At 42.2% G+C, this 25,178-nt stretch overlaps 1 protein-coding gene across 2 annotated transcripts in view; it reads left to right on the top strand.

The window, feature by feature from the left end:
* LOC148647047 (cytosolic phospholipase A2 gamma-like) overlaps positions 1 to 10,407 on the top strand; it is a 28,062-nt gene extending 17,655 nt beyond the window's left edge. For both annotated transcript variants that reach the window (XM_088608675.1, XM_088608676.1), the window contains 7 exons: positions 1,447 to 1,566; positions 1,714 to 1,833; positions 4,846 to 4,884; positions 5,666 to 5,788; positions 6,649 to 6,803; positions 8,397 to 8,565; positions 10,075 to 10,407. In XM_088608675.1, coding sequence (XP_088464801.1) covers positions 1,447 to 1,566; positions 1,714 to 1,833; positions 4,846 to 4,884; positions 5,666 to 5,788; positions 6,649 to 6,803; positions 8,397 to 8,565; positions 10,075 to 10,262 — 914 coding nt within the window. In that variant the 3' untranslated portion in view covers positions 10,263 to 10,407. The remainder of the gene's footprint in view (positions 1 to 1,446; positions 1,567 to 1,713; positions 1,834 to 4,845; positions 4,885 to 5,665; positions 5,789 to 6,648; positions 6,804 to 8,396; positions 8,566 to 10,074) is intronic.
* The last annotated feature ends 14,771 nt before the right edge of the window (positions 10,408 to 25,178 follow it).

The raw sequence follows: 25,178 nt of genomic DNA, 5'->3' as shown, positions 1-25,178 counted from the left end.
AGGGGGCTTAGTGTAGGTGTGGTTGTTTAGGGGAAGGTCTTCAGATAATCCTGAGCAATCCTTCACCAAGCCTCTCTCATTCAAGACAAGACTCCTTAGCAGTGGCTCCCACTCTTGTCTGTCCAGCAGGGTCAATACTAGCCAATAAAGACAGAATCTAAACTGGTACAAGGTTTGACCTAATATCCTTACAAAATGTAAATCCACCCACTGCCAGGCCCAAACAATCCTAAATTAAAAGTATATTCTTCTGGATTCTGATTGCTCAACCTGTCCCTGAATCCTGAGATCTACATGTTGGCTCAGTGGTTCCTATTCCTGGTCTCCTGCACTGAAGTCTTCACACCTGGATCAGCTACTGATCAATTCTGCTGCTTTGAAGACTGGAGTTTCTAGGTTACCTAGAATCCTAAGGGCCCTGTAATGATGTTCTGTGGAACAAGAAAGAATGCCAGTGAGGCTACAGTGCTATTAAAGCTATTCTGAACAGTATTTTTAGAATATTGGGACTCCCCTGTTTCTTTCCCAGTCCAGGAGTGAAGAAATGCATTTGGTGATGTGATGTGGGTATAATGTAAGGTTTTTAAAATAATTTGCTGTTTTTTTATTTCCATTGACCAACTGGGACAAACATGATAATTCACCGAAGAAGCTTAAGTAACTTTCACTGTCCAAACCAACAATCCACAAAATTCCAGAACCCCACAGTTGTTTTGCTGGAATTTGTTTAGAAATCAACCTACAAGAGAAGAAGCCACTATCAGGGTTCACAGATGCCCGGTCTTCTCCAAACACCCCATTAATATTGTGTTTTCTCTGGGACAGATCTGTACTTCATAATTTGCAGGCCCTAACCTGTTCCCAAATCTTTCTGGGTTTTTTTACCACTTCAAGGCTAATTTATTTGAGAATAGGTCTGCTGTATCTAATATAACTGTAACTTAAACTCAATCTCCCTAGTAATACTGTATTTCCCTTGCAAATAATATTTTGTTCTGCTTACCCTAAACAATTGCAATCTTTTTAGCCACCTCAGCTACCTCCTCAGTACATGCCCAATAGCTCTCTGGTAATGTGTAACATGTTGGAAACAGCGAGAGTGACAGTAGTCAAGCAATGAAGTCAGCAGTAAGAGATAGAAGACACTCTAATGCAACTCCATAGGGAATTAATGCATTTGCTGCTTCTTATAACCAAATTTCTAAACATAAGTAATGAACTGACAGATTTAATTTAAATTGTGATAATTTGCAATTGCTTGCACATTTCAAAATTTCATTATTAGCTTTGAAATTGTCAGGCCTATGTGTAGGTAGGCAGAACACTGACATTTCTTTTTTAACTAGTCACTTTTTAGCTCTCCAGGAAAGTACACAAAATGTGACCTTTTCTGTTTCCATTCTAAAATTGTAGCTTTTTGTCCTGGACGGTGGGTCTCATTCACAGGTGAACAGTGTAATTGTAAAAGGTGCAGTACCCTGCTTTGCCTGCTAGACCTCCATGAAAACCTCTACTGTGACAAAGACTGCAAACCCATTCTCAACTCTCTGAAGATCATTTTTAAAGGTACAATAAGCCATTCGTACATGTGAAATACTGCAACTTCAGAATATAAGGAGGATTACAAATCGAAGGGAATCTTTTCCTCCATCTGACTCTTACAGTATGCTTGGCTCTTACCTCTTGTTTCATCTTGATTTCTCTGCCTCCCAGATGAAAAGGTGGTATACGAGTTGATCTCGCAGTTGTACGATACATGGGACACTGACGAAAAGGATGTCCAGGAGATGAAGATTTCAGCTCTTTCAGATATTATCCTTCAACTTTTCCAAGGTAATTCGATCTCACTGGAAATACAGATTCCAGTTTCTGTAACACTGTCAGAGTTCTGAATCACAAAATGTTTTTTAGAAGGTACAGTGCTGAGTAAACGCATGTAAATTCCTTAACCCTCTATGAGAGTAATTATTTGAATGTGTTTTTTTTTTTCTTTAAAGTGCACTTTTGCTTCTGTCATTTCTAAATGACACAAGCAAACCCATAGAGGGTATTTTCATGTATTTCACGTATTTGAAAGCGCTTAGTGTTATTAGGTCTCTGAATCTAAGTAACAGATAAAGTTAACCTGATGAAACAAATGATGCAAAATAAGATATTCTTTCTTATTTCTCAAACTACGGTATGTAACATTCAATACCCAATAAAGGATGTGAACCTTTAGATTCAGTAACTGGTGGCACCCTCTTGAGCAGCAATGACTGTGTCTATTTTTTTCCTGTAAATGTAGTTCAGTCTCTCACATCAGAATTTGTCCCATTCCTCCTTACCGAACTCCTTTAATTCTGTTACATTTGAGGGTTGCCTTGCATAGACAGATAATTTCAGATTCTGACACAAAGTGGAATTTCTTCTTCTGCAGAACCTAATATTTCTCTTTAAGGCCAAAATGTTCTATCTTTGACTCGTTTGTCTGGAGAACATTGTTTCAGATGCCTTGGGTCTATATAATCTTTGATGAACTTGGACAACAGTGTTCTTTTTGGAGAGCTGGTGGTTTTCTCCAGCTGTAAATGGCCTGCAGTTTCTTTGTTGTTACTCTGGGGTTCTTTGTGACTTCCTTGTTGATTTTCTGGTTTGTTCTTGAAGAGATTTGAAAGGATGGGTAGGGTGATGATGGTCTTAAGATAAGATCACTTTATTGGCCATATACAATTTCTTGTATTAGAAATTTGTCATTTCACATACCCCAGCTTGCTCTCCATGAGACACACAGACAGGGAGAGAAGCTTCGGGTCAGAGTGCAGGGTCAGTCATTTATACGGTGCCCCTGAAGCACTTGGGGTTAAGGGCTTTGCTCAGGGTTCCAACGGAGTAGGCCAAGGGGATATGAACCAGAAACCTTCCAGCCACTGGCACAGATTGTTAGCCAAAGAGCCACCGCACCGCCTTTGGTCTTTCTCCATTTATAGAGTATCTGCTTGACATTGGATGAGTGGAGACGCAAATCCTTTGAAATGGTTTTATAACTCTTTTCCAGGCCGATGAGCATCAACAACTCTTTTTGTGAGGTTCTCAGAGATTTGCTTAGATTGGTGTATGGTGAAGACCAAACTCATAACTTTTCTGAATTTTACTTAAGTTGGAATCTTCGAGACTCAGTCCCCAAGATCGAATTATATACTGTAGGTCTGTATACAGGCACCTGATTCTATTATTCTCTTAATTCAGCCACTGAAAATAGGAGTTCACTTACTTTTTCACATCCCCTGTACTTTATGTATTCATTGTTTGCTCAAGTCATACATCATTCTGTTTCAAAAGGCACAGAACTGGTTAATATAATCCCTATTGGATATTTTAAGACTGTGGGGGATTTCAATTCAAGAAGGCTATTATGGCAATTTTACATATTCATCTTTGGGGTTCACAAACGTTTTCTCAGCACTGTAAATCATTGTATAACCCTTTCACACCTGTATTTCACATCTATATTCTGAGTTGGTGTTAGTGGAGATCACATGAAACTAGTCTCCCACGGAGAAATCAGGTTGAGTTTTTGTTATTCATTATAAAATAGAATATGTCATGTACAATACTTTGCCACATTGAGCACATAAGTCCCAAAAAACACACAAATGTGCAAAAGAGATTAAAAAAACATTCTCTTCCATTTCCTTATACATCAAATATATATAGTTTTACCCCTCTTATGATTTCAGATAAAACTAAGAAAAGAGACATTAAGAGAAACAAGTTCTTATTTCATTATTTTAATATTTCCTATTGCAGACAGTTGGATCACCCAGGAGAAACAAATCTTATGACCTTTGAAAATCTCCATGGAGCTACCAAAAGACACTTTAACATATGAAGAATTGAACCTCAACAGCTAAAATACAATTATCTATACAGATAGATATTTTGCACACAGCTGACATTCAGAAATCAGAAAACAAGTCATGAATAATCCCAACTGCATTTCTTTACATGTTTGCCCATGAGTTTAATTTACATACAGTATTTTGACATTTCATTTATTTCTTCTAAAGCATTTGCTAACCCTCTTATTTTAATAACTTAACCACTTTGATAAATATGCTGGTATCTATATCATTGAAAGGAATTAGGAAGAATAGTGGTCCTAGTACAGATTCAGCAATTTGGTTCCACTTGTGTCCCCTGGTCACTGTTGATTCTGAAGAAATCCAATGAGTTGACTTTGCCCTTTAAAAATTCTGAACACTTGATCCAAGTTCCCTTTAAATTCTCATGTGCTCAAGACTAAAGAGGTCCACATTCTTCAGCCTGCCTGTACAAGTCATTCCTTTAAGGTCTGGACCTGCATCTGGTTACTCTTCTCTGGACTGTTTCCATCACATAATGTGTTCCACTCTCCCTGCTCCAGGAAATCAATAATTCAGTCTCACATGGACACATATGCAGCAACATGTTTAGTCACTTTGTTAAAATGCCACGTTTATGCATATACAGTATACAGGTAAATACAGTACATATACTATGTATATACAGTTGGTTCCAAATTTCAATAATTAAAATGCCATTATTTAGGATTTTTTGTGTTTTTGTTATCAATTATTGAATGTAATATTTTTCAGGTTTTCATTTCAGCAGTGTATACTTTTTGCTGTACATTTTGCTGTTAAAAACAACTTTCAGTTCGCAATCATATGTTTGTATGAAAAGTAGCACAGCAGTTAATTTTTTGTTTTCAAAACGTTAGATTTTGAAATTACACTGATATTTCCCTTTGGTGTTTCCAGAGGTCTGTTGCAGAAAGTCCATTTTCAGAATCAAAATCAACATATTTTTTCTGCTTTTTTCAAGAAACTGCTGATACACATTTGGAGGGAATAACTCTGCAATGTAAGTCATTCCACAGAGAGTTTATCATGTATACACTCCCAAATGGACTGGAGTATTTCGGTTTAGCTTGCATCGGTAAAGTTTGAGGTGCAGGACATTCTGGCTGAGAAAGAGGCTCTGATGATGTTTATTTGACAAAATGGCCGTGTGTCTCAAAGAGTTTTCATACAGAAACAGTTTCAACATGTCTATCATGCAATGAGGAAACACAGTTAAGACAGGTAAGGTGTTGTATGAGTTAATTTCAAGGTCAATTTTCAGCGAGGCAGTCATATACTTTATTAGCTGCAATGCCAATTGCCCTTATGGGTTATTATTATTATTGCTTACACTTATATAGCACTTTTCTGGACGCTCCACTCAAAGTGCTTTACAGGTAATGGGGATCCCCTCCACCACCACCAATGTGCAGCCCCACCTGGATGATGCGTTGGCAGCCATAGTGTGCCAGAATGCTCACCGCACACCAGCTATCAGTGGGGAGGAGACCAGAGTAATGAAGCCAATTTAAGATGGGGATTATTAGGAGGCCATGATTGGTAAGGGCAAATGGGAAATTTGTGTGAAGTCTGCATTTTACTCACAGAGATAGGCTGCAGGTTAGAGGTCATTATTGGTTGCACCTACATGTAACAGGAAACCAGGGCTTTAATGCCAAAACCAGACATTAAGAAGATAAAAAGACCAAGAGATTAAGAATTCCTTTGGGAATAGTAATTGGTAACCACAACAATATTGAGTACTGGATTAAGGCACTCACATTTTTTTTCTCTTCTTCCAGCTAATCCTGAATCTATGGTGCTCCCATCCTTCAATTTCAATGCACATGCTAAACTATTACAGGCCTCTTTTTCCTGGACCTGGGGATCCAGGTACAACTTCCTGTACAAGCACCCCAACACAGGTGAGAGTCCAGTACAGTGCAGCTGCACAGACGATGCAATACCTGTAAGAGTCCAATATAAAGTAGATGTTAACTTGTTGGCCTCCTAAGGCTCTGTACCTTTAATAGTGTTCACTCAGTCCCCTTTGATCCAGTGATTCAGGATTAGAGAAGCGGTGACAGCAGGACACAACTGGCCAATTCAATTCAAGGGGCCCATGAAGTTGGCTAGACTAGTTGGTTTAGGTTTCCATTGGGTTTCCGTTTGTCTTTGGCTCAACAGCTATTCAAGACCTACAAGGCACCTCACAGAGAAACTCTTCTCCTCCCATCAGCTCAAACTCTCCTGTAAGGCACTGTGGAAAACTAGTAAAATTAGTGAATGGCCCCAAGGGATGGACATGTTAGAGGAGCTTATCCATTGATCTTTTTTCAACCCATTGGAGAGGAGCTGATGGCTGAAACCCTGAGCTGAATAATATATATATTTAACACCCCATAATATGATACAGTATTATGATTATTATTGTGGAATATGAAAATGTAGTATGACGGTGCATTTATCCAGGACTGTCATTCAGTTACTATAAAATTTAGCAGGGAAATGTTGTTCATCATAGGGTGGTAAAGTAAGAGAACTCAACACAAATAAAATAACAGACCAACTTGCTACATTATACCGAATAGTGTTAAACTGTTTTTTTTAATAAATTGTCTTTATAGTAACCTTTTCTGTTTTTCAAAGTGTGAGATCCTTCACTCTGTATCTGTTTTTTTTGTCTGTGTGGTTTTGAATTGAATAACGTCTTGTGTCATTATAACAGAGCATGTGATTCCTTCTTGCCATCTCCTGAAAACTTTCTTCTTTACACATTCCCCAGATAACGGCCTCCCCAGTGAATTGCTCAGTGAGGACACAATCTACCTCCTAGATGCTGGTCTGTCCATCAACAGCGCCTACCCACTGGTCCTGAGAAGAGACAGGGGAGTGCAGCTCATTTTGTCCTTTGATTTCAGCGCTAGAGACCCATTCTTGGTAAAGTACATAAAACTACGGTGAAGTCTAGCCAGTGCATTGCATGATATTAGCATGTATTTAAATTGTGCACTATTACCTGCATATGCAAGCATTTGGTTGGTGTTATAGTAACTTCCTTCAAAGGGGATCACACACCCATGGGTCAGGCTCAGACTGCTTAGTAGGAGCTCCTGTGGTCTACAGAGCTATTCCCTCAGTGAAGTGGGCCAATGCCAGATCTGTATGTCACATTGCTTTAAATAGGAATAAAAAAAAAAAAAAAAACTGGGATACTGAAGTACCTATTGCTAAACTGTGCTGCCCACATGAATGGCGAGGGCGGGCAAGGAGGAGATACGGGCCCTAGAGCAAGAGCGTCACAATTCCATGTAGGGGTAGTAGCCAGCATTCTCCAGAAGGGACTCTGAGTTGCTGGAAGGAGTGCAGGGAGGAGATTCAGGGACAAGACTGGGTTGGGTGCACCAGGAATAGGCTGAACTGGGCAAGCGATATCAGGACTGTGCTAAGAGCATGCTATCAAGGAGGACTGAAGAAAGTGTGCCTGGGACTGGGCTAATCTGTGTGCACACTGAAGATTAGAATCAGTGCAAAGTTCCAAAGGCAGGTTAGGACAAAGACAGATGGAGGGGCTGGCAGGCTGAGGCAGAGACCAAAAGGTAGTGTCCATGTGGTAAGCGGGTTGGTGGGTTGGTGGGTAAAAGGGCTAAAATGCAGGCAGAAAACAGGGCTGAAGGAATGAAGAATCACCAGGACCATAGGATGTTCTGTAATCCTGCTTGCAGGGCTGAATATCTCAGCTATCGGGCCCACAGACAACAACAGCATCACACCAGGACTGTGGGTCTGATGCAACACCAGGGGAACTGAAGTGTGTGTCAGGGGACAGAAGTGTAAATTGAGGGCAGCCGCCAAACCAAACCCACAGAGAAATGTGGAGCCGCCACCATCTTGAGACATGACAACACTTCTACATTCAGGATCAGATCAGGGGAGCACAACATCAGACAGTACAATCCAGGCAGGTCAGGAAGCAGGCAAGCAAAGCAGGAAATCCAGACAGGCAGGGGAGCAGTATCAAACAGGCTACATGAGGGATTCAGGCAGAAAAGGAACAGGAAGAAAGCAAGAAGAACTCTGCTGAGAACTATGGTGGTTTGTAAGTGACACAGTCCCGAATTTCTGAGCAGAAACTAAGCAGGACTTACATAACCAGACCACCAGATGCAATATGACTTCTAGGTGAAACACGCCCTGTGAAAATAACACCCATCTTTTAAGTTTTTGCCAGATACACATTTAAACATCAATCTCTGATAAACATGAGTATATATCATATATATTTGTATATTTGTTAATGCAGTACATACTGTACAGTACATTCCTTATGGTAACTTAGCATTGGGTCTTTGCATTCATATTATTTCAGGAGCATTTCCACTATTTGCCAGGATAATGAGTGAGAAATTGTTTTTTTTTCATTTTTATTAGCATGTAATGATAAAAACAGATACTGTAGAGTGATAGGTTGAGGACAATGAGGGTGGACTTTAATTTTTTTCTGTTCTCTTCACCTTTCCACTCCCATCTCAGACTGTCACTGAGACAGCTGAGTACTGTGAGAAGAACAATATTCCCTTCCCACCCATCCCACCAGTGAGTAAGGAGGAGAAGAATTGTCCCTCAAGCTGCTACATCTTCCAGGGTGAAAACACCCCCACTGTTATGCACTTCCCTCTCTTCAACAAGAACAACTGTGGAGGCAAGTGAACCACAGCCAGCAGGCATTTTAGATTTTAGCTACAGGATTCATGTCACCTTTGGCTGGTGAAGAATGCAAGGCGCTGGCAAGGTGGTACTGTGGGTTTACATATGGTTCATTTAGACTACTCAAGATGGGCACTGAGAGCTACCAAAGAAAAGTAGCTTGAGTCTGGAGTCCGACTGCACTCGCTTAGATGTTTTGGGAATTACGTGATGTAAGGAACCGGCAATGCTGTCCAAATTTCTGTGAAATGACTGAAGAACTCTTAGATACTGACACTCAGAGCCTTTGCAAGATCATTGGATCAGGAGTCAATCTCAGCAGACTCTCAGCCAGTCTCCACCTCATCTCATTTTCTCATTTCATTTTCTAACTGAGGGTTGTGGTGGTGACAGGCTGAGCAGGGCAGACCAGACTTCCCTTTCCCCGGCAACAGTCTCCAGGTCCTCCTGGTGCTCCCAGGACCTCTGAGAGATATAATCTCACCTGTGTATCTGAGGTCTGCCCTGGAGTCTCATCCCAATGAACCATGCTTGGTATGTCTCCAGCAGGAGGTACTCTGGGGACAACATCCTCACTAGATACTACTCACCCTGTAACAGAGAGTAAGTCCAACAGCCCTACAGAGAAACCTCATTTCTGCTGCTTGTAACCATGATGTTATTCTTCTGGTCACTTCCAATATACTGTATTCCCAAAGATCATCCACAGATGAAGACATGGCCAGATTGACTGAAAAACTGACAGGTTTCTGCAAAACCTTGGCTTCCTTTTGCCACTGCATTATTGCAGCCACTTAACTTGTGAGCCACTCACAATCTCTTCTTCCCTCACCTGTGAGCAGCAGAGGAGGCAACAACATCTATAAACAGCAGAGAAACAAACCGCAGCTCCACAAACTTCCAAACTTTCAATCCCATCTCCAGCTGTTTCAGTAATCCTCACAATCACCAGCCCTCCTGTCCATTCCTTCAGTAGATAGGTGTTATTAAAAAGCAAAGCGCTCTTAGTCTCAGACTATCCTCCAAACTTGTCCACTTATCACAGAGTGCAATAACTGCAATAACAAATTGTGCAACAAAGTAATACGCACATATACCCATATTCCCAAGAAATGGTCATGCTTTTGTTTTGGAAATTAATATGCTACAAACACTTAATCCATTATATATAGACATTCATTCACCATTGATTGCCATGGGTTAAAATATATAAAAGCAGTGTCAAAGACTTGATACACTTAAGGTATGACTTTCACCTTCACGTAAATATTGAATGACAGCAAACAGGACAACACCATTCTATCATTCTATTGAGACTACCTTCCAAACTTGTCCACAGCCCTGAAGAAACAGGAAAAAAGACCTGTCTTAACTAATGATCTGCTAAGCTTCTACAATCAGTGCAGACTGTCAAATTAGACTACAGAGCAATGGTGTCTGTGTGTAACTTATGGGTCAAGATAGAAGATCCTCAGTCTTCTAACCATCAACATTCTTCTCACAGGTGAGGAAAAGGTCAAAGAGATGAGGAAGACCTACACAACCAGCAATACATCCTACAGCAAACAGGAGCTCCAGGACCTCCTGAAAGCAGCTAAGGAGAATGTCAGGATCAACAGAGATAAGATCACTGCCAAGATGCAAAACGCTGTGGATACCGAAAGGAAAAAGAAACAACCAGTGATTCAGTGATTCACTTGAACCAGTAGTCTAGAAGAGGCTGGGGTGCTGGGGGATGTTCAACATGCTGTATGGTATCATAACATGTCAGTCACTCAATCATTATTTTTTAAAACTGTGATATTTTTTCGAGCAATAAAGACATCACTGCAAAACACAGCAGATAGGAAATATTCAAAAGATTTTTAAAAGACACAGATACCAGAAAATAACCTTTTTGCACACAAAAAATTATAAAAAAACAGAAATGGTTTCTGGACCGTGTCGTAGAGAAAGAGACACTCAAGCTGGTGCCACACAGAGATGGAATAACTAAGTGTAAGGAGATCCCAATGAAAAGATATGTGGATCCTGTGCAGACACAGGAGTAGGTAATGTCAACGCAAACAATCCAGAATGTCAGGCGAGATTGTGGTCAAAAGGAGAAAGGTGGTTCAAAATCCAGGAAGTACAAATAGAGGCAAACAATCTGAATCGAAAGGCAAGGTCCAAGGTCGAGAGGCAAAAGGGGAGTCCAGTATCCAGGAGAATGCGAAATACAGAATAAACGCCAGGTAGAGCTCTCAAAGAGTAGACTCAATACCGAGCAACAAGAAGCGGGTTTGAATGGTTTAAATACTGCAGCCTGCCGCACTGTGGGGCATCTGGTGCTGAGTTAACACGTGCGACAACACTTGTAATTATCGCCCCACTCCTGGCACTGGTTAACTCTATTGGGGCTGGTCTGGGCAGGTTGGCGGTCGTGACAGTACCCCCCCCCCCCCAATGGGCAGCTTCTGACGCACGAGACGGCCGCTGGGGAAAGTCACTGTGAAAGGCGTTGATGAGTGCCGGGTCCAAAATATCCCTCTCCGGAACCCAAGATCTCTCTTCTGGGCCATAACCCTCCCAGTCCACAAGATACTGGAGGGTACCACGGTGCCATCTTAAGTCGAAGATCTTGTGGACTGCATACACCAGACGCCCCTGAATAGTACGCAGGGGTGGTGGACAAGGTTGGGGAGCCACGAGGGGTGAGTGGTGGAACGGTTTCAAGAGGGAGACGTGGAAGGACACATGGATTTTGAGGGTGGGGGGAAGTGCGAGACGATAGGTGACCCTGGATAGGATCCAGAAAGGACCGATGTATCTAGGACCTAGCTTCTTGGAGAACAGGCGTGGAGGTAGGTTCTTAGTGGCTAACCAGACAAACTGTCCTCTCTGAAAATGAGGGGCTGGTCTGCGATTCCGGTTGGCGAAAGTGTCTTGGCGCTGGGTTGACTACCCTCTCAACCGGAGGGGTGTCGGGAATGAGAGAGGGTTGATATCCTAAAGAACATAGGAAGGGAGAGAGTCCTGTGGAGGAGGATGTAAGGGAGTTGTGGCATACTCTGTCCAGGGAAGCAGCGACGACCAGTCATCCTATGAAGAGGAGGTGAAGGCTCTTAGAAAGGAAAGGAGGCTTTGGTTAGTTCTTTCTACCTGCCCATTGGCTTCAGGGTGATATCCAGAAGTTAGAGACACATGAGCCCCCAGAGCTTGACAGAAGGCTTTCCAAAAGACAGAGACAAATTGGGGGCCCCTGTCGGAGACCACATCCCTGGGTAAACCGTGTATCTGAAAGACCTGCTGAACCAACAATGCTGCCATTTCATGGGGTGTGGGTAATTCTGGGAGGGGGACAAAATGGGCAGATTTGGAAAAGCGTTCGGAGACCACCATGATTACCATATTGCCTTGACTGTTGGGGAGATCCGTGATGAAGTCCACCGCGATATGAGACCAAGGGCAGCAGGGGACCGGAAGGTGGTGAAGGAGACCAGTTTTCCTGGCCCGAGGGTCTTGGTTCTGGCACAGATCGGACATGCCCGAATATAATCAGCTCTCATGGTAGGCCACCAGAAGTCCGTGGTCAGGAGGTCCAGAGTACGTCTGATACCAGGGTGGCCCGCGAACCAGGAGTCATGACCCCACTGCAACACTGCCGAAAGCAAATTATCCACAACAAAGAGTTTATCCAAGGGACAACAGAGAGGAACCGTAGTTCTGTCCAGGGCACGTCTGACTTGGGCTTCAATGAAGCAGCGAATCGCTGCAACAACATGGTTGGGCGAGACGATAGGTTCCGGTGTGTAGTCCAGGTCTGGGGGTCATGGAGCCGGAAACGTGCGTCAGCCCTTCCATTCTTGGATCCGGGCAAAGAGGTGATAACAAAAAAGAAACGGGAAAAGAAAAGAGACCGACGAGCCTGTTACGAGTTGAGGCATTTGGCAGATTGGATGTAGGCCAGGTTCTTGTGGTCCGTGATAATAACAAAGGGGTGTTGAGCCCCTTCCAACCAATGTCTCCATTTCTCGAGGGCAAGCTTGATAGCGAAAAGTTCACGATTACCCATGTCGTAATTAATTTAGGCAGGAGAGAGCTTCTTAGAGAAAAAGGCATATGGATGTAGAATGTGCCCTTTTCCATGGCGCTGGGAGAGGACCGCACCAACCCCATAGGCAGAGCCATTAACCTCCACCACAAAAGGCCTGGAGGGATCCAGGTGATGGAGGAGTGGAGCTGAACCAAAGATATACTTCAGGCGTAGGAATGCCTTGTTAGCCTCCGGGTTCCATTTACCCAGGCCAGGTCTGTTATGGGTCAAGGCTGTGATGGGTGCTGTGACGGAGCTAAAGTTCATAATGAAGCGCCTGTAAAAATTGGCAAAACCCAGAAAGTGTTGGATCTGTTTCAGATCCCAAGGGACAGGCCAGTCATTCATGGCCGCAACCTTAGTTGAGTCCATCTCCACTGCCAGGGGAGAAATAATGTAGCCCAGGAAGCATATCTTCGAGACATGAAAACACACTTCTCAAGCTTAGCGTAGAGTTTATTGTCAATCAGTCTGGACAACACCTCCTGGACGTGGCGGACATGATCCTGAGGGTTGGTGGAAAAAATCAGAATGTCGTCCAGATAAACCAAAACAAAGTTACCAATAATGTCCCTAAAAATGTCATTCATGAAGGACTGGAAGACCGCTGGGGCATTAACGAGGCCAAAGGGCATGACTTGGTATTCATGATGGCCATGCGTGGTCATAAAGGCCGTCTTCCACTCATCCCCTTCACGTATCCTGATTAGATTGTAAGCCCCCACAGATCTTGTTTCAAAAAGATGGAGGCTCCCCGCAAGAACTCCAAAGCCGATGGAATTAGAGGCAGGGGGTAGTGATGTTTAACCGTAAGGGAGTTCAACCCCCTGTAGTCAATACAAGGCCGCAAGGAGCCATCCTTCTTCCCAGTGAAAAAAAACCCGGCACAGGCTGGGGATGAGGAGGAGAGAATAAAGCCTGAGTCCAGGGCTTCCTTAATATAGTCTTGCATGGCCTGATTCTCTGTCTGAGTTAGAGGGTAAATGTGACCCTTGGGTGGGAGGGTTCCTGTCAACAATTCTGTTGCGCAATCACAGGTCAGGGGAGGGGGAGAGAAAGAGCCTTCTGTTTATCAAAGGCCTGTTTCAGGTGCACATAATGGGGCGGAATGGTAGATTACCCTTCCATGGGAAGTACTGCAGCAGAAACCTTAACAGGGGGGTGACAACAATTGTTATGGCAGGCGTGGCTCCAAGCAATTATCTCATTCCTGGCCCAGGAGATGTGAGGATCATGTTTTATGAGCCAGGGAAGGCCCAGTATTAGAGGGTAGGAGTAAAAATGAAATATTCTCCGCATGCATGGCCCCGACCATGAGAGAAAGGGGGATGGTTTGCCAGATAATCTGACCAGGAGTGAGAGGAGAACCGTACAATGCTTGAATCTTGACTGGGGGTGACACGGACGCCAGAGGAATATTCAATTTTTTAGCAAAAGAGGCATCCTTTCAGCACCTGAGTCGACAAAAACAGACAGAGGTAGGCGAATATCCGACCATGACAGCTCCGCCGGGAAAAAAGACCCAGAAGAGGCCTGATTAAAAACGGCGCTACTGACATTAGCTGTGGGCTGCGGGAGTGATCGAGGTGGATATGGTGGTCTTGAAGGACAGGCAGTGAGTAGATGATCTGATGCAGCGCAATAAAGGCATCGTCCCTCCCAACGGCTCCTTCCTTTTCTTGTGAGGAAAGAGGGGCATGTGGCAGAGCAGGCAGTGAAGGGAGAGATCCCTCAGGACGTACAGGTCTGCTTCCAAAGTATCTCTCTGCTCTTCAAATCTTAATGTGGGTGTCCAATTCGACTACCTTGAGCGTTCGCCACTTCCAGGGACTGGGTGTCAACAGGGGTGAGTACCAGATGGTCATTCAAGTCCTCCAACAGACCCTTACAGAAGAGGCAGACCAGAGCCTCCGAGTTCCAGGCAGGCTCAGCGGCAAGGGTTTGAAATTCGACCATGTAATCTTGTAGTGGTCTGTTGCCCTGGTGAAGCGCAGACAGCTGAAGGTGAGTCAAGTCCAGGTTATTTTGCGAAAAGCTCGCCTGGAGCCGGTCTGCAAAAAGATGAAATTCGGAGAATTGAGAGTCTCCTCTGGCAAGCAGGACTGCTGCTCAATCCAATGCCTTGCCCATGAGCAATCTGATCTGCTCCCGAGGAGCAGGAAAACGCTCAGGATGCAACTGAAATGCCAGGTAGCACTGAGCAATAAAACCTCTGCAGCCCGTAGGATTACCATCATATTTCTCGGGGAGAACCAACAGTAAGGTTGGGGGAGAGGTGGGCGGGGCCGTGGAGGGCAGGGCAGAGGCTTGGGAGACAGACATTGAAGGAGTCGGTATGGGAGCCGGGGATACAGGTGGAGACAAAAGCCAGGGGACGTGGTTAGTGAGGTGCTGTACTGACAATTGAAGCTGGGAGAGGGCTTGGAAGTGAGGATGGAGGAGGGAGCGAAAAGCTTGAGCGTCTGCGGGATCCATCTTGAGGCTTAGTATTCTGTAAGGAGATCCCAATGAAGAGATATGTGGATCCTGTGCAGACACAGGAGTAGGTAATGTCAAGGCAGGCAAACAATCTGGAATGTCAGGCGGGATCGTGGTCAGAAGGAGAAAGGTGGTTTGAAATCCATGAAGTACAAATAGAGGCAAACAATCCAAATCGAAAGGCAAGGTCCAAGGTCAAGAGGCAAAAAGGGAGTCCAGTATCCAGGAGAATGCGAAATACAGAATAAACGCCAGGTAGAGCTCTCAAAGAGTAGACTCAATACCGAGCAACAAGAAGCAGGTTTGAATGGCTTAAATACTGCAGCCTGCCACACAGTTGGGCATCTGGTGCCGAGTTAACATGTGCGGCGGCACTTGTAATTATTGCCCAGCTGCTGGCACTGGTTAGCTCTCTTGGGGGCTGGTCTGGGCAGGTTGGCAGTCGTGACATTAAGTAAACAGAACAACTAGAATATCTGTGGTAAATGTACTGTTATCTCATTTTTATTATGCCCTTTTGTGATAGATATCTCACCAGTCTGTAAAATGTATAATGTGTGTGGGGTATTTGGATATACATTTTATCTGCATCTTCATTGTTTTCTTGTTTTTACTGTAAATTGGCTATACTGTGAGTATGAGTGCGTTTGTGTGTGTCCTGCAATGTCCAGAGTGTATATTTCCTAATACTGTACATTAATAGGCTATGACAATCATGGGCGAAGGTATCTTCTATTTTTTGTTCTTCAGAACAAGCTAATTGACCTTACGTTTGTCTGTACGTATGTACAGCATACAGTATATAGAAACTGGCATTCAACTCTGAATGTTGAATGGAATCTAAAATTGTAATGGGTTTTGTCAAATGGATTCTGGAATAGTTACAGAGTTTCAAAATATTCCCCTCCTGTTCACGTGGGTTTCCTTTAGGTGCTGCATTTTCTTCCCACAGTCCAAAAACATTCTGGTAGGTAATTTGGTTTCTGGAAATAAAATGGCCCTGTTGTGAATCTGTGTGCTCTGCGATGGACAGGTGTCACATCCATGGTGTTCCCTGTCTTGTGCCCGTTGCTCTCCAGCAACCCTGTACTGAATAAAGGGGTTTGAAGATGGATGGGTGGATTGAATTCAAATCAAATCAAAGTTTATTTATCAAATGCACAACAATATGGCGTGCAGCAGTAGTTGCTGGCAATGAAAAGTCTTTTTCTGCGAGCTCACAAAAATTACAAGAATCACAAAAATCACAAAAATTCACAAAAATCACAAAATTGAGGTTACATTTTTTAAATTGAATAAAACTCAATGTGAGTAGAGGTGTTATGTGTCCATGGTGTATGCAATATATACATGTAGTGCAGTTATGCTGAATATAGTGAGCATTGTGTCTCCATGTAGCCATTACAGGTGATTTGCTAAGGAGCTACAGGTTGGCTATTTAGCAGTCTTATTGCCTGGAGGTAGAAGCTGTTCCGTAGTCTGTTGGACTTGGACCGAATGCTTTGGTACCGTTTACCAGACGGTAGGAGGGAAAACAGTTTGTGACTGGGATGACTGGGGTCCTTGAGAATAGACCTGGCCTTCTTCAGACATCTAGCTGAGTAGATCTCCTGGATGCTTGGTAGCTCACAGCTGGTGATAAGCTGCGCTGACTTCACCACCCTCTGCAATACTTTGCGATCCCGTGCGGAGCAGCTCCCATACCAGGCAGTGATGCAACCAGTCAGGATGCTCTCAATAGTGCACCTGTAGAAGTTGGCCTGGATATGTGATGGCATGCCGAACTTCTTTAGCCTGCGGAGAAAGAACAAGCGCTGCCGTGCTGTCTTGACCACGGTGTTGGTGTGGTGGGTCCAGGTTAAATCCTCTGAGATGTTAGCTCCCAGGAACTTAAGTCAAGCAGTCCAGGATCCAATTACAGAGGGAGGTGATCAGTCCGAGGTCCTGGAGCTTGATGACGAGCTTTGAGGGCACTATGGTATTGAATGCTGAGCTGTAATCAACAAACAGCATTCTCACATATGTTCCTTTCTTATCCAGGTGTCAGAGGGCAGTATGGAGGGCAGTGGCAATAGCATCTTCTGTTGACCTGTTCTGGCGGTATGCAAATTGCAGTGGGTCTAGGGTGTCAGGCAGTGAGGAGGTGATGTATGCTTTGACCAACCGCTCGAAGCACTTCATGATAACTGATGTGAGTGCAACAGGGCAGTCATTTAGGCAGCTGACTCTGGATTTTTTAGGAACAGGGACAATGGTGGTTTTCTTAAAGCAGGAAGGAACTATAGACTGAGTTAGGGAGAGATTGAATATGTCCGAGAAGACATCTGCCAGCTGGTCTGCACATGCCTTCAGAACGCGGCCAGGGATGGCATCAGGGCCAGGAGCCTTGCGTGGATTGGTCTTTTTAAAAACTTTACACACATCCGCTCTGGATATGATCAGTGGGTTTTTGTCTTGGATTTCTGGAATCTTCCTGACTGGATCTGCGTTGCTGACCTCAAACCGAGCATAGAATGAATTTAGCTCATCAGGAAGAGAGGCAGACTGTTGTGCGATATAGCTGGGTTGCGTTTTGTAGTCTGTAATGGTGCGTATACCACTCCACATGGTCCGTGTGTTGCAGCCGTGATAATATGACTCTAGTTTTACTCTGTAGTTGTATTTAGCTCTTTTGATGGCTTTCCTGAGGTCGTATCTGGATTTTTTGTATTTACCCATATCGCCAGAATTGAAAGCAGCTGTCCTAGCTTTCAGTTTGGCGCGTATCTCAGCATTTATCCACGGTTTCCGATTTGGATATGTGCGAACAGTAATCCTGGGAACCACGTCTTTAATACATTTACTGATGTAGCCAGTAACATAGTCCGTATACAGATTGATATTATTTTCGGCAGCTTCGCGGAAGATCTGCCAGTCAGTGGTAGCAAAACAGTGATTTAGTATAAAATCTGATTCATCCGACCAACATTGAATGGTTCTTAACGCTGGCCTCTCCTGTTTAAGCTTCTGGTTGTAAACGGGAAGTAGCAGAACGGAGGCGTGATCAGATTTGCCGAAAGGAGGTCGGGGGAGGGCTTTGTAACCATCCCGGAAGGGAGTGTAAACATTGTCCAATGTGTTTGTTCTGCACATCGGGCAGTCGATGTGTTGATGTAGATTAGGCATTGTTTTTTTCAAGTTCGCACCGTTGAAATCACCCGCTATGATTAATGCCCCCTCAGGATGTGTATTCTCGTGTCTGTTAAGGTGAGAGTGTAGTTCATCCAGTGCCTTTGAGTAATTTGCCTGCGGCGGAATATACACCACTGTGAGAACTACCGATGTGAACTCCCTCGGGAGGTAGAAAGGGCGACATTTTATTGTCAAATGTTCAAGATGTGTAGAGGAAGATGTTGAAATAATCTCCACGTCTGTACACCAGGAATTGTTTACCATGAAGCATACCCCGCCGCCTTTGCTCTTACCCAAATCCGTTGTTCTGTCCTGACGGTGAATAGAAAATCCTCCCGGGAGAATAGCCGGAGTCCGGAACAGATGGGTCAAGCCAGGTTTCAGTGAATGCCAGTACGTTGCAGTTCTTGATGTCCCGTTGGAAAGCAAGCCTTGCTCTCAGTTCATCCAGTTTATTGTCCAGTGACTGAACATTAGCAAGAAGTATACTCGGGAGCGGGGTGCGATTGCTGCGTTGCCTCAATCTTACCAGAACGCCTGCTCCTCTTCCTACGACGCCGTCTTCTTCCCAATACAGGTACAGGTGAGACACCACAGTCCATATAGTCGGCAGTAATTATTGGTGTAGATTTAACTGTGCCAATATTCGATCTTATGTTCATAAGTGTTTGTCGGTCATAACTAATCACCGAGCAAGCAGTATGTGCAGTTAGCAGTACGAAAAAAAAAAAGAAATAGACAAGGACAAATGGGAGCTCGCAGGACGGCAGCCTTCCCTGTCGGCGCCATCTTACAATCTTAAGGAATTGAGGAATTATCTCTATCTAAGAATTTTCCAAACAGGACTAAATAGATTACAAATAATAATCAGATGTGTTCAAAATATGACATGATTAAAATGTGCCTGAAACATTAAAAATGGTTGGGACTCAACAATTCACAAAAATAAATTTACAAAAAGCAAACTGGCCCGATTCAGGCATTGCTTACTGGAATAAAACCGATTTTTTTTTACTTTATTTTCAAGAGAGTGGGATTCATGTCAGGAAAATAGCTCTGTTAAGTTGGTCCCCCCCAAACAGCACAATCAATGAAACCAACCTTATTCATTAATGTGCCAGTTTTTGCTGTTGAAAGTAGCATCTACAAGTATTTATAGTATTTGTAGTAATCATGTATTTTCAATAACTTTGCTTTCTCAGCCCACCCAAAGGGGTGGTGGTGGAAATTTTGCATTTGAATACCAGGGTTTTTCATGCATTTGTGTAAAGAGTAAAATTAAATATGTCTCAGATATTTTAATGTCATCACAAGAGTTAAAAATGTAGCCTAAAAAAAGGAACATTAGCATACAATTGCATTTCCTTAAAAAAGAGCTTTAACTAGCATGTCACAATACTTAGCTGTGTCAATATTTTTTTTAAATGAAGAAGTAATCTAAGGAGTTTCCCATTGTATTATAGCAGGTAGTTAGTAGTAGTTAGTTATAGCAGGTACTTATTTAGTTAATTGCATGTTCTGTTGAATTTGGTTACACTATTTTACATTGTAGTGTAGAGTCTGTTTTGTATCATTTGGTTTTCCAGTGAAGTTAGAGAAGAAAATTATATGGCATAAGATCTTGCTCTTCCTCTGTGCCTCAATTGTATGAAAGTATGCCCTATTTCTGGCATAATACACACTCGCTTGCTGTTATATGTGGATCTCATCGCATTCATTAAAATCCACACTAACAGTATCTTTTTTTTAAATAAATAGGCAAATCAAAGGACTTTAAAGTTTCAATCCCTCTTTGGAGCTACATTATGTGTTTTAAAGTTAGTATGTGCAACTTCTTGCATTAAAAGACCATTACAAATAAGGATGCTCAAATGCTTAAATTAAGGTGTAAATAATGGGGTACCACAGGGATCTGGGTTAGGACCATTGGTCTCCTAATTTTTAGCATTGATTTAAATTCAATTATAGTTGAAAATAGTCCCGTTTGTGAATTTACCAAAATACAATGATCAGCACAGAATGTGTAAACAGTAAAGGAAATTTCAAAAACAGTATGGTAGAATTCAAGTTTGGGAAAACATCTCATAGTTATCTTTAACTATATCTCTATAGCTATATTCATCTTTCAAAAAACTGAACATTTACAGTGTTTACCAGAGTATTTAAAGAGAATATCACAAGTACTTAAATTCCTGAGTATCAAACCTCTAACCAGAGAGGTCAGAGAAACTGGAAGCATATACAAACCATAGTAATATAATCAGTATACCCAATGTATTGTTTTCATTCCCTAGATTTATTTAGATAGATATAACAGAAGTTGGGTTGAACAAAAAATGTTTATAAGAACCAGAAAGCAAGTACTCTACAGCAATTCTGCTGCAGTAGTTTGCTGGTTATAACTGTTCCAAATGACTTTTGGGGGGTTTTCTACAAAACTTGCAGGAAATTAAAAGAAGGTTTTTTGTATCCCTTGTGGTGTCGCTGGGGGAAAAGCAGGTGTAAAAGGGATGTTACTCACACCACACTGATCTTCTCCGTTCTTTGCCCATACGTTTCTCAATTCTGGTCCGTAATCCGATTCCAGTTTCCTTAAACAATCCAAAATCCAAAGTCCGTATGTCCACACCAATCCGTATCGTAACCAAATCTGTAAATCGTAGTCGTAAACCGTAGTCCGTTCTTCCTTCTTCCTTCTTCCTTATTCCTTCTTCCTTATTCCTTATTCCTTATTCCTATCAAGCACAATCCTATTCCTCTCCTTCCTCCAAAACGCATTAACCTTATTGGCTTTTGCGCCGGCTCACCATTTCTAGGGCATTTATATTCTGTTTACTGATGTCGTTTAGCTGTGTTTCCTTGTTTCGCTGCATAGGCCTTTTCCAACAGCGGGTCTGCTGGTTATCCTTGTCGGGCATCTTGCCCAGGTCTATATAGAGTATTTTCAGTGTTTCGTTCTGGAAATACTGGTTAGAAATGACCCTTCCCTGGGTCCTCTTACACCCTATATCCAGGAAGACATTTATTCTACTTCAAATAGTAATATACTGTATAATGCAACATATGCTTTATTAAGATCTCAGTATTCTTTAATTACTACATCAATTACGCTATGTGCACACCAGGAAAAAGATTATTAAATGGTTACCGGCAGTGGACTAAAGAGAGTTGGTAAATGTGAGCACCAATACGAACCACTCTTTGGCTTAAAGTGTGTTTTTTCCAGAGTAATTCTTTGTTATTAAATAAATTAAAAAATATATATTTTCTTGGTCTATCGTGATTTTCCATGTGTGCAGGCCTCACAAAAGCCATAGGTGTGTCTCAGCGTCTATGAGAGCTGACTGTCTGCCGCATACTGTACATCTCCAGCAGACTTGAAAGGTTTTGAGAAGAATCTGTGTATGAACATTCCTGTTCATTGACATTCTTGAGAATTCCTGTAAAAGGAATGAACCTTAAGCATCTCAACCAAGGTACACCCCCTCCCCCTATACTTTTTTACAGAGTACAATAGTTTCACTTTCAGTCTCAGACACAGTCCACCAGAGAACATTATTTAGACAAAGAGTCTGACCATTGACTTTACACATCTCTGCCAATGAGTCTACAATATATTCTTCAAGACAGAATGCCTGTCCTACCCGCAGTTTTACACACCTCCCAACTGAGTGTCCACACTTTGCAAAGGAGAGTGCCAATCTGTCCTCATGCACTCCTTAGAGTATGAACTTTTCATCAGAGATGACACTCAGACTATCAATTTAACACACTTCACGGGAGAGTATACTATCTGACCATCCCTCAATTCTCTAAACTAATCCCTAAGCATTTTGGAATTCAGTTCAATTGGAGGATATTTTTAATTGACAGGAATGTGTCTGCTGGTTATTCTTAAACTTCCTGCTGATCATATACAGATTTGCTCTACTGAGCCACTGCTTCGAAGTCTCTTTTAAAAAGTAGACTGGACTTCTTGATGTTTTTCTTCCACTTTGCAAACAGGCTGCTGATGAGACAGACCCTGACTGGTACTGAAAAATATTATTTATCTTGACTTTGTAAGATTAGGACAACAGCTGCATTTTATTACAATCTGATTTATGTTCCATGCATATATGTGACACAACACCCTTGAAATTCGATAATGTAATAAGTATTCATAAATATCATCATGCCACTGTCTTTATACTTTTTTTCTAAGGCACTTGATACTGTGGATCAGACCATACTTCTGTAAATACTGTGTAGTCTGATTTGCATGCTTTAAGAGTTACACTGTGAACAGTGTGTGAACATATCATCCATCTTCTAAACTGCTTTATCCAGTACAGGGTACACCCAGAACGAGACTTCAGTCCATCACAGGGCACACACAGACAAATACACACACACTGATAACAACTCCAATCTGTCTTTGAACTTTGGAAGATGGAGCACCTGGAGGAAGTCTTTGGTATCGCTCACCTTCTGTTTGTCCACAATTCCTTAGTTCCTTAGTTGTTGAAGATGCTGGTTGGTCTTTATATCTTTATATTGCTTTCTTTGTAAGTTCCAGTTTAACCTTACATAGAGAAGTGTGCTCAATCTGAATGATTAACCAGTTTTATTTCACACAGATGGATTCCAAACAACATATTGAAGGCAATTGGTTGAGGCAGAGATTATTAAGGAGTGCCAAATGGGTGAATTATTTTCCCATGAAGAGTTTTATTGTTTTTATTTTATCTAACTATTTTTTAGCTCCAAACACATTGATACTGTAGTGGAAGTTGTATGGATCAAAAGGGGAAAGGATATGTACATCTGTCAAGTTTTCTGGTTGTAACACAACAAAATGTGGAAAAATCCAGCAGGGGACAATACCTTCTCCATATATTATAATTCAGCTACAACTACTGCATAAATGTCCATAATTTCAATAGTCATGCAAGAAAAAGAGAAATGTACATCTGTACATCCTGTAATCGACACAATGAAGTGGCATCTAACTGCAATTTCATTTTGCCATTTTATTAAAAACTCCTTAAACCAGCCCAAGGTTCCAAAATAATTTTAAACGCAGACCTTGAGAAAAATATAGTACTTAGTAAAAAACATAGTAAAAGATGATTGGAAGAAGTTTTAAAGGACCACAAAGCATGAGAGAAAAACGGTGACTTTACACTGTTCTTTACAATTTCATAAAAATTCTCATGATTCTTTGCAAGTTGTTGTTGTTAAATATGCAAGGCAAGATGAAGAGAAACTATGTGAAAAATGAAAAGGCCTAGAAGATCAATTTTTACATGGCGTGTGATAACTATAACTCTGTTTATCTAACACACTGCTGCAGTAATGAAACATGTGGGATGAGTTCTGACTTCTTGCCTTGTGTGGAGCTGCTGGTTCTGTTTGCTCATGAGGAGGCATGACACTGGGAAGAGTCTCCAAGCACAAAGTTTGAGAGGAAAGATAAAGCGGTTCAACTCTGGCAAGAAAACATAGACATTTCAGTTCCTATACATCCTACAGTATTTACCAGACCACTGGGAGCAGTAATGGATTGACTGCAAGACAGAGGGGTTGCATCATGAGAAATCAATGAATTATAATCCACTATAGTACTATTAGTGTTTTCCACCACACACCATACTTTAAAAAGAAATAATTAGTAAAAATGACATTGTTTCAGGAATATAGCCATCTTAATCAGTGGTCATGGTAGTAAATTACAAGTATACTTTTGTAGCTACAATTGGAGAGTCAGACAACACAACAAGCAATATCTGTGCATGGATATATTGTATATAAAATACAATTTAATTACTATAATAACAAAACATGCATAGGAAGTTAACACTAGTAATGATACAGTATTTACTGTACATGAATCATCCTGCCTTGAGTCTAATGGCTAATCCTTCACTCAGGAATTGAAAAAGAGATTAACAACATGAGGGTTTAGCATACCCCTGACTATAACATTTGATATGGTTTAATTTGTAAACTAAATTTCACTTTATTAATGTGACTAAATGTGATTAATTCATATAATTCATTTGATTATTAAGCCTCATAATACGTCAGAATCGATATTCTCAGAACCCAATACTGTTACTTACTGTCACAAACTAACCTTTGTAAAACAAGATTGGACAAGCAGTCTAACTCTCGAGGGTTATGTTGTGAACATAAATTTTATTCTCATCTAAGCTACCCTTAGCGAGGCCAGTGTGTGAAGTTGAAAGTCCTGTGCCGAGAGTGAAATGATTGGCTTGGTTTATCAGGGTGGCATTGCATTTTCTCTCTTTGGCTGGACTCCAGAATCGTAATGCTGGTGTTGGGAAAAAGATAAAGAAGGCAGCTTAAGCCTCATGCTGGATGCAGAAGGGCAAGGAGGGATTTCTCGCTAGCAACCTGTGGGGTTGCAAGGAAGCACTGAGTATCAGGCACTTCATCACTAGAGTTGACAAGACTGGCCCAGATTAAGACAATAGCAGGAGCTGTTGGAACACAAGCATGCTTGTAATAGAGGCCTGTCACAAATAATAATAATAATTCCTTACACTTATATAGCACTTTTCTGAGTACTCCACTCCACTCAAAGCGCTTTACAGGTAATGGGGACTCCCCACCACCACCACTGTTCAAGCCCACCTTAATGATGTGACGGCAGTCATAATGCACCAGTACACTCACCACACACCAGCTATCAGTGGGGAGGAGCACAGAGTGATGAAGCCAGTTCATAGATGGGGATTTTTTGGGAGAGGCAATGATTGGTAAAGACCAGTGGGAAATTTTAGCCAGGATGCTGGGGTAACACCTCTACTCTTTTTGAGAAATGCCCTGGGATTTTTAATGACCACAGAGAATCAGGACCTCAGTTTAATGTCACCTCC

Source organism: Lepisosteus platostomus, chromosome 16, assembly GCF_059453375.1.
Source record: "Lepisosteus platostomus isolate fLepPlt1 chromosome 16, fLepPlt1.hap1, whole genome shotgun sequence".
Taxonomy (NCBI): Eukaryota; Metazoa; Chordata; class Actinopteri; order Semionotiformes; family Lepisosteidae; genus Lepisosteus; species Lepisosteus platostomus.
This window is presented reverse-complemented; position numbering and strand designations above follow the sequence as displayed.